General features: G+C 42.6%; 1 protein-coding gene across 1 annotated transcript in view; it reads left to right on the plus strand.

The window, feature by feature from the left end:
• MERTK (MER proto-oncogene, tyrosine kinase) overlaps positions 1-20,626 on the plus strand; it is a 127,374-nt gene that overhangs the window by 78,817 nt on the left and 27,931 nt on the right. The window contains exons 8-9 of the mRNA XM_008057096.2: positions 4,285-4,436; positions 17,039-17,192. Of these exons, the coding sequence (XP_008055287.1) occupies positions 4,285-4,436; positions 17,039-17,192 (306 nt within the window). The remainder of the gene's footprint in view (positions 1-4,284; positions 4,437-17,038; positions 17,193-20,626) is intronic.

A 20,626-nucleotide genomic window follows, 5' to 3' on the forward strand; every position in this document is an offset into this window, starting at 1 on the left:
TTGGAAGGCTGAGGCAGAAGGATTACCTGAGCCCAGCAAGTTGAGGCTTCAGTGACTATGAGTATGCCACTGCATTCCAGCCTGGGTGACAGAGAGAACTCCAACTCAGAAAAAGTAAAAATGCTCTCACGCTAACACAACAACATTCAACACAGAAGACTTCTGCAACTCCAAAATATGTGACTCCACAAACAGACAAGCAGTCATTTCTGCCTTGGACACCACTTGGGTGACCTCCAGTTCAATTCGGACATTATCTACCAGGAGATGGTGTCAGATCCCACAGATTGAGGACTTAATCCCCAAGACTACCCCTCCCCCCTCAGACAATAATCACAAGATTAATTTGCTGGAGCAGTTCACAGAACTCAGGGAAACAGACTTACTGGTTTATCATAAAGGATTTTCCAAAAGAAGTACAAGTGATTTATACAGATGAAGAGATAGGTAGGGTGAGGTATGGAGAAGGTACATGGAGCTTCCATGCCCTCCCTGGGCATGCCACCCTCCAGGAACCTCCATGTGTGGCACCCTCCATGTGTTCAACTGCTGGAAGCTCTCCAAACCCAATCCTCTTAGATTTTTTATGGAAGCTTCATTTCATCAGCATTCCTTGTCGGGGAGATTAGAGTTCTGCCTTCGGGAAGGTGAAAGAAAAACAGAAGGTCAGAGAGTGTTTCCTGAGGCCTGCTTCTGAGGCCTAAAGCACCCAACATTATAATGAAAGATTGTAACAAGGGCTATGGGAGTTATGAGCCAGAAGCTGTGAATGAAAACATATATAAATATATAAAACATATCTGGTTGGTCTTGAACTTCTGGGCTCAAGTGATCCTCCCACCTCGGCATCCCAAGTGCTGTGATTATAGGCGTGAGACGCCTGGCCCCTAGTTTATATTTTATCTCTCACATTATAATTTTTGTCTCCTTTTTATATTTTTCATGGCTCTGCTATATTGACCATACAGAATACTATAACTATTTTAATGTCTTTGTTTGCTAATTCTAACATTTGTGGAATTTCAATTGGTTTATTTATATTTCTACTGTAGAAGTATTTTCCTTTTTTTTTTTTTTTTTTTGCATACCTGGCAATCTTTGATTGAATTTTATGTTGTTGGATGCTAGATATTCTTGTATTTCTATAACTGGTGAGTTAGTGAGTTTTGTTTTGGGATATAGTTAAGCTAGTGAAAACAGCTTAATCCTTTTGGGTCTTGCTTTTCAGATTTATCAGGTAAGACTAGAATAATGCTCAGTCTGGGGCCAGTTATTACTCACTGCTGAGATAGGACCATTCTGTGTGTTCTACCCAGTACTCCTTGAATCATTAGATTTTCCAGTCTGATTGATGGGAACAGGCACTATCCCTGGCCCTATGTGAGTCTGTGTACTGTTACCTTGATTTCTATCATGTGATTTTTTTCCTATCTTCCCTTGGAGTCACCCTAGGGATTCTGTTGCCTTCTCCTGGGTATTTGTCTTTCTTGATTTTTCTCACTTGTTTTCATAAAGCATATTCTCAGTTAGCTTCTAAAGAGAGTATGTGTAAAAGTAAAGATTGTGGAAACTTGCATGTCATATTGGATTAGCAGTTTTTCTGAATGTAGAATTTTAGGTTGGAATTTATTTTCCCTCAAAAATTTAGAGGTATCTTATACTTTTTTTAGCTGTGGAGAATTCTTATACTTGAGTTTTCTATGTGAACTGCTTTTTAGTTTTTAGAAATTTATTTTCCCCTTAATCTCGGTGCTTTGATGAACTGTGATATGGAATTTGTTTCATTTGTCATCATGGGTGTATTCTGATCTAGAAATGCAGATCCTTTGGTTCTGAGACTTTTCCGTTTACATTTTTTTCTTTGAAAACTTGCTACTCTTTTCCAGAAATTGTGTTAGACAGTGTTGGACCTTTTGATTACTTCTTCAATTTCTTTTCTCAAATTGGCCTTTTGTCTTGCCTTTTTTAAAATTGATTTTCTTATAGAGATGACATTTCGCTTTGTTGCCCAAGCTGGTCTCAAACTTCTGACCTCAAGCAGTCTGTCTGCCTCGGCCTTCCAAAGTGTTTGGATTCCAGGCATGAGCCCTGTGCCCAGCCTTTTCTTGCCTTTTTATTCTGCTTTTTTTGAGGATGTAGTGAATTTATCTTCCAGCTCTTCTATTAAATATTTTGTTTACTTATCATATTGCTAATTTCAAGTTTTCTTTTTCATTGACAATTTTTTTCATTTCTCAATCATGAGAACTATTTTTTATCTTTGAGTATATTAATTATTTTTGTGTTTTAGTTTTCTCTAGTTTTCTGTACTTTGTCTTCTCTGAGCCCTCTGTTCTGTGTGTTTGTTTGGTCCTTGACATTCATAAAGAAGGAAGGCATCCCCTGACAGCTGCTGATTTTCTACTGTTTTCTCCTATTGAAGAGTGAAGTACCAACAATTTGATTGGAAATCTGTAAACAGGGCCAGGGCTTGTAGACTTCACTGTCAGGTGATTGGGCACTGACATAAGTGCTTTGGTTTAGATACCCCCAAATATCAAAACTGGTTTCTTTCTTCTGTAGCCACTCACTTCCTCTGGAAAGGAAGCCTACTGTCTCCTGTCCCAGGGTGGGGAAGGAGGGATCATTTAGTGTACAATTTTTCACTTATTTCTTCAGTTTTCAGTTTGGCCCCTCACCATGCCTCCATTCTGCTGGTGCCCTAAGTTCAGTGGCTTTTCAGTTTGGCGTATAACCCACCTTGTCTCTTGTGGGTATTTAAGAGAACACTTGCCAGGTGTGTAGGGATGGGGTAGAGGAATCTTGAGAGCAACTGCTTCTTAATCAAACTTTCAGTCGATCTTTTTCATTTCAGACCTCACTATAGTATAGTACCTGGGCCCATGGCTTCTGAGCCTCTCTGTGGTGCTACAGGAAGACAGAGCGAACTATGGGGAGAACTGGCTAGCTGAGTTAATTATACTGTCTTCATCTCTTTTTCAGCTTTCAAATATATGTTGAAATTTTCTTCTACTGTTGACTCTTCTTTACCTTGTGAGTTTAAATCTTTTTAAAATTCCTTACTGTCATCACAGAGGGACTTGAGGAGGAGGCAGACATAAAGACATATTGAGAGGGTCATGTTTATCCATAAATTCTACAATAGATTTGAAAGTGTGTGATTGATTTCATAGGCAGCTTTAGCTATGTGACATTTCCTATGCTGAAATGTGTTTTAACTTGGTGATTACTGCTCCTGGAATTAGCAGAGACAAAAAGGGTTATGGGATCTTTTTGTTTTCGTTTCATACATATCAGAAAAATATAATTTAGTCTCCCCTAATCACAACTACAGGCAAGTTTGGTGCATAAAATTCTACTTGTTCTTATTCCTTCTATATATAAAAGATTTATATTTCTAAGATGTATCAGTTTTTACTTTTTAGCAATTTGATTTCCCCTCTTGGATATTGTTGCATATTAATAGTACATGCTATACTAATTATTTTCAGTGGCTGGGTAGTAAGCATTCCATTAAATGTATCAAAATTTATGGCATTACGTTTATTCCTTTTTGTCACTCTTATACTGTAATGAATATAGTACCACCTACATGTTAAATTTCTGGAAATACAATACTTGGTCAAATAGCATATTATTTTCCACGTTAGTAGATATATTCAAGTTCCTGTCTCCCAAAAAAAGACTGTAATAATGATCTTGACTTGTTTCCCAAGTTATTGTATACATTCACATATACACGCATGTGTGCGTGCATACGCACACACAAATATACAGACATTTTTTAATGTCTTGACTGATTAGCTCTGTTCTAACCTGCCTCTGGACTTTAAAGTAGTGGCTTCAATCTGAACTCAGCAGTGTTTCCAGTTTTGCATGTCTCAGATGCCACAGAGCTGATCTCCAGGCAGCCATGTTGACTTTCTACCCCAAAGGTTTCCATTGGAGAACGATGTTTGAGTTGTGCCTGCTTTGCTTCCCCAGGAGTCCAGAGTACCATCTGCCTGTTTCTCTGCCTTCCTCTTGTTTGTTGTTTTACCTTGGCTGCCCATGGCATTTTCAACTTCAGAGGTGCAGCGTGAGGCTTCAGTAGCCTAAAAGGGCTTACTTGTTAAAACTCATGTGATAGCTCAGTGGTCTTTAATCGAATAGAGGGTAAGCATCTGCTGTAAGTCTCAGTCTTATTTGAGTGCTTTCATAGAGCATTTGAACACCAAGACGAGAATAGATCCGTATGTGCTTTTCTTTGTGACTCTTAATTCTTCTCTCTTCTTTCTTTTGTAGCCCCATCAGTAGCACCATTCAACGTCACTGTGTTTCTGAATGAATCTAGTGATAAAGTGGACATCAGATGGATGAAGCCTCCAATTAAGCAGCAGGATGGGGAACTGGTGGGCTACAGGATATCTCACGTGTGGCAGAGTATGGTGACTTCCGTAAGTCTGACCCTAAAGGAGTTGATGCATTGTCTCCTTTTGACTTGCTGGCTTAGTTCTGTTTGAGAACTTTTCATTTTGTTGTGAAAAGCCTTGGTATGATTGAGTTAGGCAAACCATCTTGGGACATAAACAGGCCATCAGTGGGATATTAACAGTGTAGTTAAAAAGTAGGCCGGGCACCATGGCTCACGCTTATAATCCTAGCACTGTGTGGGAGGCTGAGGTGAGAGGATTACTTGACTTAGGAGTTCAAGACATAGTGAGACCTAGTCTCTACAAAAAATTAAAAATTAACTGGATGTGGTGGTACATGCCTGTTGTCCCAGTTACTCAGGAGACCGAGGTGAAAGGATTACCTGAGCCCAGGATCATGCCTCTGTATTCCAGCCTGGGTGACAGAGTGAGACTCCAAATCAAAAAAAAATTAGAGGTGACTGAATAGTTGCACAATTCTAAGGTATCTTTTGGAACTTTTATGATACACTCATTTATTCAGTAAATAAGTTTAAAACTCATCCTCTATTATCACCTGATTCATGCATTCCGGGAATTTAGTCTCCTACAGGAAGACAGTGTGGACTATCCAGATAGCATGAGGTCAGGGAGCTACAGGGTTTAGCATTCTGGCAATTCACAGCCTCTAAATTACAGGGGATTATTATTATTTTTTAGTTGGAGTCTCATTCCGTCGCCCAGGCTGTAATGCAGTGGCACACACATGGCCATCCCACCATAAACCTGCTGGACTCTGGCGATCCTTCCGCCTCAGCCTTCCAAGTAGCCAGAACTACAGGTGTGCACTACCATGCTCAGCTAATTTTTTTGATTTATTGTAGAGACGAGGTTTTGCCAAGTTGCCAGGGCTGGTCTCGAATCCATGGGCTCAGGCAATCCACTCACCTCAGCCTCCCAGAGTGCTGGGATTACAAACTGAGCCACTGAGCCCGGCCTGGGATTATTTTTTGAAGAAGATTGTCAACCTCATAGAGAATGGCAAAGGGTAAGCGGAGGACAAAGGAAAGGTTGACCTGGCACAGCTGCATAGGAGCCAAAATTAGACATGAGACAGTGGACAAGAGTAAGATAGTTTGTCACAGCATCACACACAGCACAGCATCCATCAGCCAGGTGGCACAAGTTCCCTGCTCTAAAGTCCCATGGGGCAATGTGATGGGCCTAGATTGTGAGTTGCATGGCCAAGGGTCACAGAGCCAAGGACTCAGCACCTTGTGTAGCAAGCAGCAAACAAGTCCGTTCTCTGTGCTGTTTCACAGTAGTTTTGCTGTGGCCACCTTGACCTATTTCAGTGCCAACATGAATGGCTCAGAGTCACATTCATGGTTTGACATGCTCAGAGAGGATGTGCAAAGATACTTGGGGCCTGTGGCAGATGGCCTTTCCCAGCAAAGGTGGTATATGATCTGGGCTTGTGTGTTGGTCAGGGTTCTTCAGAGAAACAGCTAATTGAATACATATATATATAGGAAGAAATTAAATATGAGGAATTGCCTCATGCAATTAGGGAAGCAGAGAAGTCCGACCATCTGCCATCTGCAAACTGGAGAACCCATGGTGTAATTCAGTGTGAGTCTGCAGGCCCAAGAACCACAGGGACAATGGTGTAGATCTCAATCCAAAGGTAGGAGAAGACCAGAACCTCAGCTCAAGCATTCAAGCGGAAGAAAAGGGAGAATTCTTCCTTTTTCTTCCTTTTGTTCTATTCATGCCTTTAATGGATTGAATGAGGCCCACCCTGCTGGGGCAAAATATCTGCTTTAGTGAGTCCACTGATTCAAATGCTAATCTTCTCCAGAAACATCCTCACAGACATACCCAGAAATAATGGTTAATCACATAGTTGGGTACCCTGTGACCCAGTCAAGTTGACAGGTAAAATTAACCATCACACGTTGGGCGTGGCCAAGGTGGGAGGATTGCTTGAGCCCAGGAGTACAGACCAACCTGGGCAACATAGCAAGACCTCATCTCTACACACACACACACACAAATTAGCCAGGCATGGTGGTGCATACCTGTAGTCCCAGCTCCTCAAGAGGCTGAGGCAGAAGGATCACCTGAGCCCAAGAGGGTCAAGGTTGCAGTGAGCTATGATCGTGACACTGTACTCCAAGCTAGGTGACAGAGTGACGCCCCAAATAAAAAAAAAAGCACAGTTTGGAATAATTTTGACAGACGAAGATTGAGAAGTTTCCAATGGGAAAAGAAAACATGAGAGAAGCCATAATGGGCAGCATTAAGGAATTCCTAACTCACTCTATGACTTAGAACATGAATCCTTTATGAGAGCAAGAAGTAAGATGAAACGGGACTGGGGAGTTATAACTCTAAAATGTAGAACCCTGAAAGTTAAGCCAAGATGGGTAGAATTTACTAGATAGCAAGGGCGCCAGTGCAAAACTTGAGCCCACGAGTACAACTTGAGACTTTTATATTATGAAGATGGCTTATTCTTCTTTTATGAATAAAACAGTTGAGTTTATTGATATAAGTAACCTTCTTCCCACCAGAAAATACTGCTGACCCGCCCTTGTCTACTAATACTGGCCAGGTAACTCAGCAGCTGGTTCCTGCCAGCTAGGAAGGTTTTCCTGCTCACTGAGAATGTATGTCATAATTGTCAACAGTGTTTATTTGAATACCCATATGTGCTTGGAAGTGGGCCTTATCATTTAAGGCTGGCAAGATCCTCTTTAGTTCAGTAAGGTCTGTCTAGTGTAAGTCATTGTTTCATTTCGTAGCAGCAAACAAAAGGCAAAAGACATCTATGTGTAAAATAGTGACCACTTCCCAAAGTATCAGCCAGTGCCCTCCCAATGACTTTGTTAGGTATGACTCCAGTCAAACCCAAAGGGACATGTGATTTTGATTTCTGTGAAGTCATAGATTGCTGCTATGGTAGGAACACTGGGCCCAAGACAGACAAGGCAGAAGCAGGGGAGGCATCTGAATGATGTTGCCTGAGTATGGCTGGGTGGGCAGCTTCCAGACAGGTCTCTTCCCCACCTGGGAAAGAAAGAGAGTGAGGTAATGGTAATGCTGACTCCTGTGACACAGAACATCCATGAAAGAGCAGATGTACTGGCTTCATGATGAAGACTGTCTCTTTTCTGTGATGGTAGAACACATGCTTCATTTGTGGTGTTGTACTCCTGAGTGATCTAGCCCTAGTGATAGATCTGAATTTTAGCATTGTCATGGCATGTATATAGGGTATCACGTGAAAGTAATACAGCAGGAAGGATGAACAGGGTGACTGGTAAACAGTGGTACCCACCAATGATGTCCGAGCTTTCCTTCTTTCATTTTTAATCTCACATCATCCAGCATTTATCAAAACTGCTGTTTTTCAAAAGGACAGTTGGGATTTATTTTTCTTTTCCTGCCTCAGTTTATCTAAACTGAGGAAACAGACTGTTGGAAGCAGTAGGTGATGAAAGTAGAGAGGCGAAAAAAGAAGGCTTAGAAGTTCATGTTGGCCAGGCTCAGTGGTTCAGCCTGTAATCCCAGCACTTTGGGAGGCTGAGGTGAGTGGATTGCCTGAGCCCGCAGGTTTGAGACCAGCCTGGGCAACTTGGTGAGACCTTATCTCTACAATAAATCAAAAATTAGCCACGTGTGGTAGTGTGCACCTGTAGTTCTGGCTACTTGGAAGGCTGAGGTGGAAGGATCGCCTGAGCCCAACAGGTTGACGCCAGAGTGGCCATGAGCATGCCACTGCGCTCCAGCCTGGGTGACAGAGTGAGACTCCCACTCAAAAAAAAAAAAAGAAGTCTGTGTTGTTCCGCCTCACAGTAACTGATAATGGTGTTATTTGTAGCAGTAATAATCCTGCCTAAAAGTCACAGCTGCAAGAGGAACAGCCTCTTCCTTCAAAATCTCTGTCTCAAAGCATTTGTGCAAGGTGCCTCTGAATTAACTGCATTTCCCCATTGGCTGAGTCGAAGGAATTAAATGCCTCTCTTTAGAGAAGAGCTTTTTTTTTTTTTGGATGAATGCTTAGTTTATCTGTACTAAGCATAAAGGTTCAGTAATCGTGTTTTAGTTCAATAGGAATTTGGTTATTTTCTCTAGTTGGCAGTAAATAGTGATCACCAGCAGTCACTTGAGTGATCTAAAAACAAACCCATTTGTTTAAAGAGCTGCAGGTCACCCTCTCTCCTTCTCTTTCTGGCGTGGGTGAAAGCTGCCTTTCTACAGAGGACCATTTGAGCCAAGGCGTTCTGAAGGGCAGCGGTGATGTAAACCTAATGAATGAGTGTGGCTGGAGCGCCTCATACACTAAATGCCACTGACACTCAGATATGCTGTGCGTTCTTGTTGCCCTTTGTTCAGAACGGTCCCCTCGAAACAGAACTGCCACAGTTAGGGCTGTGACCTTTCTAGTCACTTACCTCCTCAGAGATGCCAGATCCTCCCAGTGAGGTCATTTGCATTGTGCTCATGCTATACTTTGTGCATCATGACAGTCTTGTGACAATAACAGAAGACTTAGTGGCACACTTTACTTTGGGAAACATTTTCTGATGCAGCGAAGTTTCAAGCTCATGATCACAACTGGAGGCAAATAAGAACACTGAAAAAAGGCCAACCCTGGGAAGAGGCCAAAGCCCAGTCCCAGAGTGAAGTTTGAGATGATCTGTACATCCGTCACTTCAAGTTCCTTGAACTCTCTTCATCTTAGAAGGGCAAGACTCAGACACAACTTCGTCTCTCAATACTGCTGTTTCATTTTCACTTGTAGAAAACTATTACTAAAACAACTTCTTTATGCAAGGCAGGGGAATTAGATCTTTTTTGAAAGCTATTTCTCACTTATCATTGTAATAAGGTTGGGGTTTTTCGTGCACCTGCTTTTTCAGAACTTTCTTGGATGTAGTCTTTGGGCAACTTATTGCAGTTACACCCAAGACAGGCCTATATCTTGGTGATCCCATGACTGTTATATCACTTTCAAACGAAAAACCTTTTGATTTTTGCTGTATGGTTATTTATTATGTCTCAGTAGAGATACCTACTTTTTTTGTTTGTTTTTCCTGATATCCATTGCCTTCCAGATCAGAGCTTAAAGTCCAACGGTAAGGAACGAGTACTGTCTGTTCTCCTTGAAGTTGGAGCTGTGTCTTGCTTATCTTGGTACTGTCTGACCAAAGGGCCTTGAAATTGCTTTGTAGGCATTTGTAGCACTATGGACTCCATGTAAGGACCTGGCTACTCGATTTATTCCAGCTGGAGAATTTTTCTCTGTAAATGGGGCAGTCTTTTGATAAGTGTGGACTGGAGTTTCCCACTTTATCCATTCCCATAAAGAATCAGCAGGTCTTCCATGAAGAAGAGTTCAGTGAGCAAATAATTGTATAAAATATATATTATATCCCCTTCTTGAAGGCTGATGATGTATACTGGCAAGTTCAAGACTCTTCAGTTTTCTACAGTAAGTAAATCTGTCTAACTTTGACCCAGAATTGCCCAAACGTTAGGCAGACACTTGTTTTTGCATGTGTGGCCTTTGTGGATTTCACTGTTTTGGTATTATGGTTCAGATGATGGTTTAATCTGTGTTTGGAAAGGGTAGTGATCTCAGAAGGAAATCTCACCACAGAGATTATTATAGCCTTGAGACAACATGATATGTGGAATCAACTTCTTTAAAGACCCAGAGAAGCGGCCGTGCATTTAAGAAATCCCTGACCCTAGCCCTCTGCTTCAGTGAGCTCTCTTTGTGGGCAATGATGTGTGCCTGGGTGTCGGCTTGTGCCACCACTTTTTCCTCTCTTCCTTTCTCCCTCTCATTCACTGTCAGAGGATGGCAGAGCATTTGAGCCGACGTTCTTTTAAGGTATGAGGAATAGGCAAAGTTCTTGGGAGACAGGCCAACCAGGAGTCTGAACTCCTTCTGAAATCCAGGGATTGATCAGAGATGGTACATTTTGCCTGGAGGAGAAACCTACAATGGAGGTTAATTACATGAATGAGTCAAATAAACTTCTTAGTTTGGGGAACTAGACAGTCTTGATTTTCTCCACTGCACCAAGATTTGAAAGGTACAATGAGATCAATTCTGTAAGAAGGTTTCATATTTTTAGGGAAAGAAGACCCCAAATAACACCTCACTGAACACAATATGGAATATAGGGATAATAATAGCCACCACTCATTACTTACAGCATACCAGTAATTTACATAAAAGAACTCATTTAACCCCTACAAAAACACTGTGAGAAAAATATTATTCTCAATTTTCAGTTGAGGAAACTGAAGCTCAGAGATATTGAGCAACTCCCCCAGAGTCACAAAGCTTGGGCTAAGAACCTGGATCTGGCTGACTCCAAGGCCAGGGCTTTTGAGAACCTCAACTCTTTCCCAGGTGCCCTTGACTTTCTTTATGGTACAGTGTTTTTCATTCAAATCCCACAGGGTGGCCTCTCAGCAGAAAGAAGGAAGAACAGGACATGTTTTTGTTTTTTTGTTGTTGTTTGGTTTTTGAGTTGGAGTCTCACTCTGTTGCCCAGACTGGAGTCCAGTGGCCGCTCCCGGCCACCGCAGCCTCGACTTGCTGGGCTCTGGTGATCCTTCTGCCTCAGCCTTCCAAGTAGGTGGAACTATAGGCACACACTGCCACACCTGGCTGATTTTTATTGTAGAGATGAGGTCTCGCCAAGTTGCTCGGGCGGGTCTCGAACCCACGGGTTCAGGCAATCCACTCACCTTGGCCTCCCAAAGCGCAGGATTACAGACTGAGCCACCGAGCCTGGCCCAGGACACGTTTTTGAAGAGTCAGATGTGAGAGTTTTGCATTGGTGCCTGTGAATTTGAAGCCCTTTAGAACAAGTTAATTTTGTTGTTGTGAGACAGAAACTTTTATCTGGTAGTCTTTCCTCATTAAGTGTTATTGCTCTTTGAGTCTTTAAAGCAGACCATATTCTTAAATACAGCTATAAGGTTGTGAATACAGTTGTAGAGTTGTGAATTCTTACAGAGTAGTTGAAGATGTTAAAGTCTTGATAACTGAAAACAAGTGCCACTCCTGTTGTCCTGTCCAATTCTAATGCCACACTTAGGAGAAAAAAGAAATTATCTTGACCAGGCACGGTGGCTCACTCCTATGATCCCAGCATTTTGGGAGGCTGAGGTAAGAGGATTGCCTGAATCCACAGGTTCGAGATCAGCCTGGGCAACTTGGCAAGACCTCATTTCTACAATAAACCGAGAAGAATGAGCCGAGTGTGGTGGCACATGCCTGTAGTTCCAGCTACTTGCAAGACTGAGGTGGAAGAATCGCCTGAGCCCAGGAGGTCGAGTCTGCAGTGGCTGTGAGCATGCCACTGCATTCCAGCCTGGGCGACAGAGTAAGACTCTGACTAAAAAAAAGAATTATCTTTCCAAAGATGTGCTATTTGCCTGACCATCAAGGTCCTCTCTGTCTTATTATTGTAAGTGAAGTTGCAATCAAATGCTATATTGTAAATCTGATTTCATTACCCAAAAGTTGTTTCCAATTTCTAAGTCCTTGAGAATATAGATCTTGTGTTGGTGAAAACTCATTAAATGAGAAATATGCAGTTGGTCCAAGGTATACCCCATGGGCAGACAAACTCGTGCCAGGGATATGGCCCCACCTTCTGTGGTCTGCACCCTGACAACTTCAGAGGTAATTCACATGAGGTAGCTCCTGCATGCATCTGACTTTAATTGTATTTATCTGACAACTTTCAAAACCAGAATTAAAATACTTGGAAAAATGAATATGGATGGGGAAATACCTTTCTTTACATACTTGGCATTAAAACAGTAAAAAATGCATTCATTTTTTAAAAAACATGATGATTTTAAAACTATACTTGAAGTTACCACTTCAGTATATTCCTGGAGAAAATTATCTACTAAAATATGTATCATATAGCTTCCTAGTCACTGCATCAACATTTATTATAATTCTGCCCCTAAAATGCAATGATCCTTGACATCTTTCCAAAACATGTTACCAGTAAGCATTGGCCAACATTGTTGTTATATTTGAAGATTCAGAATGATGACGATTGTGGGCCAGGTGCAGTAGCTCATGCCTGTAATCATAGTACTTTGGGAAGCCAAGATGGGAGGATCACTTGAGCCCAGGAGTTTGAGACCAGCCTGGGCAACATAGTGAGACTTTGTCTCTACAAATTTTTTTTTTTTAAACCAGAGAGAGATATTGATTGATTTAGGATGATGACAACTATGATGATGGTCATCGCTGTACAATGTTAGCATTTGCTCTGGGCTAGGCAGTGTTCTAAGCACTTTACACAGGGTTAGCTCTTTATGTTTTATGTTTGTTAACTCATTTAAGGAATAGGAAGTGGAAATAAAAAGTAACCTCTCTGGGTTTTCATAGTGAGTTGTAGGCCCTAAGTGAGTAGGTAAAGATTGAGTATCCCTCATCCAAATGCTTGGGACCAGAAGTTTAGGATTTTTTTTTTTTTTTAGTTTTGAAATATGTATGTTATATTTACTGGTTAAGTATCCTAATTCTGGAATTCTCTAATGAGCATTTTTCTTTTAAACATCATGTTAGTCCTCAAAAAGTTTCAGACTTTGGAGCAGTTGAGATTTTGGGATTTGGGATTTGGGATGCTCAACCTGTGTTACAGCATACTTTTATGTTTATTCCCAAAGGAATAATTTTGGTTTTGTTAGGATTTCTGCTCTTCTAGGCATTTACTTATTTTCCAATTGTATATTTCCTCTTATTTGGAGATACTTTCTCTCATAAATGAGATTCCGTATTAGAGTTTTAATTGTTTTTTTTTGTGTGTGTGTGAGTTGGAGTCTCACTCTGTCACCCAGACTGGAGTGCAGTGGCCGCTCCCGGCCACCGCAGCCTCGACCTGCTGGGCTCCGGCGATCCTTCCGCCTCAGCCTTCCAAGGAGCCGGAACTATAGGCGCGCGCTACCACGCCCGGCTAATTTTTTTATTGTAGAGATGAGGTCTCGCCAAGTTGCCCAGGCGGGTCTCGAACTCAGGCAGTCCACTCACCTCAGCCTTCCAAGGTGCAGGATTACAGGTTGAGCCACCGAGCCCGGCTAGTTGTTTTTTTTAAATAGGAAAAAAAGCATTAAGCTAAAGTAGTTCCAATGTTTTTTGTCAGAAGTGAGTCTTGTACTCTGAGGAGCTAGTATGTAGTCAGCTGTGAAGCAGACATGCCAGTTTCTTGGCTACTACCCTAAGTCACTGCAGAACTCCATGAGTGGGGGGGTCGAACAATGGAGTTACTCTACCTGATGATTTTCTGCCTCCTGGCACCCACCCAAATTAAATACAGAATGACCAACTAACCCATAATCAAAACTGGGTTTGCCATAAATACAATGCTCTATTTCTAAAAAAGATAGGACCAGAATATACCAAAAAATTATTAATTTGTTTACTTTATTTATTTATTTAAGTTGGAGTCTCACCCTGTCACCGAGGCTTGAGTGCAGTAGCACACTCAAGGCCACCCCAGCATTGACTTGCTGGACTCCCACAACATTGACTTGCTGGACTCCCACAATCTTTCCACCTAAGCCTTCCAATTAGCCAGAACTACAGACGCATGCTACCACGTCCAGCTAATTTTTAAATTTATTTATTGTAGAGACGAGGTTCGCTAAGTTGCCCGGGCTGGTCTCGAACCTGCGGGCTCAGGCAATCTCCTCGCCTTGGCCTCCCAAAGTGCTGGGATTGCAGGCTGAGCCACCAAGCCTGACCAAATTTGTTTACTTTTTTAAAAATAGAGACAGGGTCTCACTCTGTTATCCAGACTTGAGTGCAGTGGCACAATTATAGCTCACTGTGACCTCTAACTCCTGGGCTCAAGAGATCCTCCTACCCTGAATTTTTTTTTTTTAATTTTTTATAGAGATGATGTCTTGCTGTACTGCCCTGGCTGGTCTTGAACTCTTGACCTTAAGCAGTCCTCTTGCCTCCCTTCCCCAAACTCAGAGTTTGTAGGTGTGAGCCATAATGCCTGACCCTGTTTACTTAATTAAAAAAAGAAAAATCTATGGCAAATCTCATAGGCTCAGAGTCCAGTGGGGTAGGAAAACCAACTTTTTTTTAAAGGTCCTGTTTTCTTCTTCCATCCTGGGGGTGTGATATTATGATAGATTGTATATATATTGGTTTTCATCCAAGGTCCCTGGCTCATTACTTCCATGGTCCTTGTTGTTTCCTAAGTGACTAAAACAATGAGCATATCTTTGTTAAAGTCTTTGGCTTTTTGTCCTTGGTTCCTGAAGCTTTAAAGGTGAAACACAGTCTATTGTTATAATGTTGGGGTGCTTTAGGCCTCAGGAAACAATCTCTCTCTGACCTTCTGCCCTCCTTCCACTTGCTCCTTTTTCTCCCCAAAACAGGCTATAGAAACTATAGATAGACTCTAAGCCACCCTGCCTTTTAGAGCTGGCCATAAAGAAATTCTCTGACCCACCTTGTCTGATTGTAGGTCATGAGACCCCCATTTCAGAAGGGTCACCCCTATACCTAGGAGGAAGGAATGCAACACAGAGAGGCCAAGAAGGATCTGAACACATAGGCCTTGCTGGGTTTCCCTGCTTAGTCTGTTAGTATTCAGTCCTACCCTTTTGTCCAATCACATGTCTACGTGATTGTCAATTATTCCATTGTCAGTCATGCCTATCCAGTGAAGTATTTGTAAAAGGCCCAGGAGTACAGGGTTTGGAGAGCTTTCAGATAGTGGAACGCATTGAGGTCCCTGGAGGATGCCATGCACAGGGAGGGCATGGAAGCTCTGTATCTTCCCACATGCCTTGCCCTATGCATCTCTTCATTAGTATCCTTTGTAGTGCTCTTTATAATAAAATAGTAAACATGTTTTCCTGAGTTTTGTGAGCCACTCTAGCAAATTAAATGGACCCAAAGAAGGCATTGTGGGAACCCCGGTTTATAGGTCAGAAGCACAGGTAAAACAGCCAGCTTGCGATGTGCATTGAGAATGGGAAGGAGGCAGCCTTGGGGTTCTGAGCCCCCAACCTGTGAGATCTGATGCTGTTTCTAGGTTGGTGGTACCAGAATTGAACTGGATTGAAGGATATCCAGCTGGTATCCACTACAGAACTGATTGATTGGTTGGTGGGGAAAATTCCCATACATTTCTTACTGATCAGAGATCACAGCAGTCTCCTGTGTTGATTGTTGTGGTGTGAGAACAGAGGAAAGCATTTCATTTTTTCAACACAGGGGCATTTCTGGATTCTGATGGTCACTGCTTATTTAGATTTAGAAGCAGTCTCTGGATGGCTGACCCAGGTGTTCCCTTGGTCATTAATGAGGGACCACTCTCTCCTTAAGGGCTGAGCTGGTTCCATCCTGCACCATTGTTAGGAAAGCCTGACTTGAGACCAAGTGACCAGGGAATAAAGTTACCAACAGAACTGGGCCTTTGCTCTTCATGGATGATCTGGGATATTTGTGCCTCAGATGACCGCTCTTTCTGTCTCTGAAATCAAATTTCCAAAATTCAGAGATAAAAATGTGTTTCTAGGGCTTCGTTTCAGCATTCACAGCCCCTACAATTTCCATTTGAATAGCCAGCCCAAACACAAAATCAGTTTCCTACACCAGAGAATATTGTGATCATTGAACTTTGGGAAAAAAACGGGGAATGTGTTGTATAAACATTGAGTTCTGGTTGTTTTTCTAACCTGTGCTTTAATGGCTCACTGTTGCACGGCAGTGGGTTTAACAACATAAATAAAAGTAAATCCAGAGTTTTGAAAATTGAGTAACCTGCGCTCGGTGGCTCAGCCTGTAATCCCGCGCCTTTGGGAGGCTGAGTGAGTGGATTGCCTGAGCCCGCGGGTTCGAGACCCGCCTGGGCAGGCGAGACCTCATCTCTACAAAAAATCAGCCGGGCGTGGTAGCATGCACCTGTGATTCCGGCTCCTTGGAAGGCTGAGGCGGAAGGATCGCTAGAGCCCAGCAGGTCGAGGCTGCGGTGGCCGGGAGCGGCCACTGCACTCCATTCTGGGCGACAGAGTGAGACTCCAACTCAAAAAAAAAAAAAGAAAAAGAAAATTGAGTAAATTGTGCATTTGTTACACTGGAAAAAAAAGCACCAGGGCTCTCCTCCATGTAGATTTTAGACAAAATTCTTATAATTTCAGGGAAGAGGAGTCCATTCTCACTGGTTCAAGGGCACTGGTAGGTGGACAATGTCAAGGGACAGTGTGACTCTGGGTCATCGTGCTTTGCATGGTTCTGAGGATGGGCTCTCAAGGAATTGGTCTTGCTCTTGCAATCTGGGTGCATCTACTACATGCTCCCTGTCTTCCAGAAGCTTCTGTATGACCACTCCAAGGGCCATGCCCTCATGGCCCTCATTTCCAAGGCCCCCAAGGCCTGATTGCTGCCAGCCCATTCTGCATCCCTGCCTCCATACCGGTTCTATTGGCTGTGGCCCAAGTGAGGAAGGAATGCTATGGAAGCAAGGCCACTGCCCCGCAACGTGGGCAGGACAGCTTCCCTCAGAAGGCAAGACTGCAGTGTGTTCCTGACGCCTCAATGGTTCATTTCCTCTTTTCCTCTCTGTCCCCAGAAAGAACTCTCTGAGGAAGTCAGTCAGAATGGCAGCCACGCTCGGATCTCCGTTCAAGTCCACAATGCCACGTGCACAGTGAGGATTGCTGCTGTCACAAAAGGGGGAGTCGGACCCTTCAGTGAACCAGTGCAAATATTTATCCCTGCACTTGGTGAGAGCCGGGGCCCTAACTGGGTGATAGGATGTGGTGGTCCAGGCAGTGCACAGATAGGTAATTAGAGAATTAAAAAGAAATAAGGACCAAAAATAATTTTGCAATGACAAAGATATATTACGATCAGACATTTCACAGAACTACTGACACCTGTGGGTTCTCCTTCTACCATTGCTATTTTTTTTTTTTTTTTTTTAGTTGGAGTCTCACTCTGTCGCCCAGGCTGGAGTGCAGTGGCACACTCACAGCCACCCCAGCATCGACCTGCTGGGCTCTGGCGATCCTTCCACCTCAGTATTCCAAGAAGCCAGAACTACAGGCGCGCACTACCACGCCCAGCTAATTTTTTTATTTACTGTAGAGATGAGGTCTCGCCAAGTTCTCCAGGCTGTTCTCAATCTCGTGGGCTCACTTCAGCCTCCCAAGGTGCTGGGATTATAGGCTGAGCCACCAAGCCTGGCCACCATTACTATTAACGGTGATGACTTACTAGGATGATTAGTCCTTTCAGTAAAACAACATTGACTTCACCTATTGAATATAGGTGTCATGATGTGCACCATGCATGACTGACATTTTTTTTTTAAAATTTGAGTTAGGATCTCACTCTGCTGCCCAGGCTGGAGTACAGTGGCACCATCATGGCTCACTCCAGCTGTGATCTGGGCTCAGGTGATCCTTCCACCTCAGACTCCCAAGTAGCTGGGACTACAGGTGGGCACCACTGTGTTTGGATAATTTTTTGATTTTTTTGTAGAGATGAGGGCTCACTGTGTTTCCCAGGCTGGTCTCCAACTCCTGGACTCAAGCAGTCCTCTTGCCTTGGCCTCCCAGAGTGCCAGGTGAGCCCCTGCACCCGGCCATGACTGAATTTTAGGCAGGCAGTATGGCTACTCTGTAGCACCCTATAATTGGCACTGCTGATTTATTTGCTAGCGTTTGTTTTGCTTTAAGCAGTGCTGCTCACCATGTTTTTAACCCACGTAAGTCTTAGGTAATGCGTTTTGTGATTTGGTCGACACAGAACATGAAGTGTTTTCTATGGAAGCCATCCTCAGACTGCTCTGGGCTGACTGAGCTAAATGTCCAGCCATGTGTGCTGGCTTTTGCATGTTGCTGGAATGTCCTTTGGCACAGGGCTGCTGTGTTGCTCCAGGTGGCCCACGGGCTATGCTCACTGCCATGGCCCAGTGTAGCCACCTTTGTTCTGACTCTGACCTGCTCCGGGTTATTTGATGTTGAACTGCTGTCATAAAATCCACTCAGAGGCATCTAGATCAGAGTGACTTGTACATTTACAAGTTTTTACCAAACATGGCCTTTGCACCCAGTAGCAGACAAGTCATGTGAGCAGACAACTGAGTTCCCAATTGTTTGTTCCCAGCCACCCTCAAACATGCTCTTCCTCTTCACACTGAAACAGCAGCTTGTAGACTCAGTACCTGGGCAACATTAGTAACTGGCAATAGGGAGATGAGATGTGTCTACCTCATAGAAGTTCTAAGGCAATGAGATTCTGACTCCAGGCTTGGTATGGTGGCTCAGGCTTATGATCCCAGCACTTTGGGAGGCTGAGGCAGGAGGATTGCTTGAGGCCAGGAGTTTAAGATAAGTCTGGACAACATAGTAGAACTCATCTCTACAAAAAATCAAAAAATTAGCTGGGTGTGGCATCACATTCCTGTAGTCCCACCTACTCAGGAGGCTGAGGCAGAAGGATCACCTGAGCCCAAGAGGCTGAGTTTGTGATGAGCCATGATCATGCCACTGCACTCTTGCCTGGGTGACAGAGTGAGACTCCATCTCTAAATAAATAAATAGATTCTGATTCTAAAGGCATAGCTTAAAAAATCAGAGCTTAAGACAATAGAGCTTTCATCTTTTTTTTCTAATAAATTCTCTTAATGTTTTAAAAGCTTTGCTACATAGGCAGTGTTTGCCTTGCATGGCTCCAGTAAGCATAAATTTCAGTTACCACAGTTAAATAACACCAGTTCCTCAACAATGTAGTTCAAATGTTAGTTGCCATCCTATATTAACTGTAATTGCATAAAGCATAAACCTGAAGCTAGCTTTTCAGGCCACAGATTACCATATACATAACAGATGTGCATCATGTCATGGCCAATGATGTCACTTTTTTCAGAGTCTGTCGTGATTGGTCACTGCATGTCTGTCATTATTTCACACACTGTAGCAGAGGCACGTAACTGTGTCTCCCTGTCTCCCAGTGACAAACACATGTGATATTTTAAAGAAATGAGCAGTTGAAACAGGGAATTGGTGAACAAAGATAAGTGCCCCACAGAAAAAAAAATAGTGTTAGAAGTGAAGTTTGAATTGAATGTAAGTAGACCATGGAATGCTGAAACTGTTGCCATTTCATAGACTTGAGCTATATAACCGGAGGTAATTATGTTAGTTGTTATTACTAATAATAAATATTAATATGAAGTGGTTGTGTCAGATATGTTGAAAATGTCCTAGAGAATAACACCAGCAAAAACTTAACATTAAAAGAATGCTCAGAGACATTTTACAACATTAAAAGCACAAAAGATAAGATGTTGGATGTTGGAAGTTAACCCAAATTTAGAAAGGGATGTAACAATTTTCCAAAACATAGAAAATGTATTTTTTCTGTATTGTAAGTTACATGACTAGAAGAAGGCAAACCCTGTTCAACCTACTCCTGGTAGGTTTTTTACAAAAAAAATAACGCTTAAATCTTAATGTTTCTAATGTATTAAATTAGTGTACCAAATAAATGTTTGTTTTACTATTTTTTCATTTTTCTGTACATGTATTCCCAACATGAGATTGTCCCATTTTAAAAATTATTATTATTTAATTGACTAGTAAAAAATTGTATGTATTTATGAAGTACAATGTGGGGGGTGGGAGGAGACAGTGTCTCACTATGTTGCCCAGGCTGGAGTACAGTGGTACCACCCCAGCTTACTGCAACTTCAACCTCCTGGGCTCAGGCAATCCTCCCACCTCAGACTGCCAAATAGCTGGGACTACAGACATACACCACCATGCCAGGATAATTTTTTTATTTTTTGTAGAAATGACATTTCACTACGTTGCCCAGGCTGGTCTCAAACCCCTGGGCTCAAGTAATCCTCCCGCCTTAGCCTCCCAAAGTGCTAGAATTACAGGCATGAACCACTGATTATTAATACCACTCTGTATGATCTCACATTGCACAAAGTGAGGACTGTCTGCATTTGTAGATTCCAATTGATAAAAGATCTAACTAAATTCTAAAAGCTTTTGACTATTTGACTGTCTGTTCTATTACAAGCCAGTGTTTCTTATGTATTTCAAATCCCAATGGATGTTTTGAATTGGTCCTATTGGTATTTTGCCAGGTTGGGTAGATTATGCCCCCTCGTCAACTCCGGCACCCGGCAACACAGATCCTG

This window comes from Carlito syrichta, unplaced genomic scaffold (assembly GCF_000164805.1).
Source record: "Carlito syrichta isolate Samal-C Ts95f unplaced genomic scaffold, Tarsius_syrichta-2.0.1 Scaffold302727, whole genome shotgun sequence".
In the NCBI taxonomy this organism is placed as follows: Eukaryota; Metazoa; Chordata; class Mammalia; order Primates; family Tarsiidae; genus Carlito; species Carlito syrichta.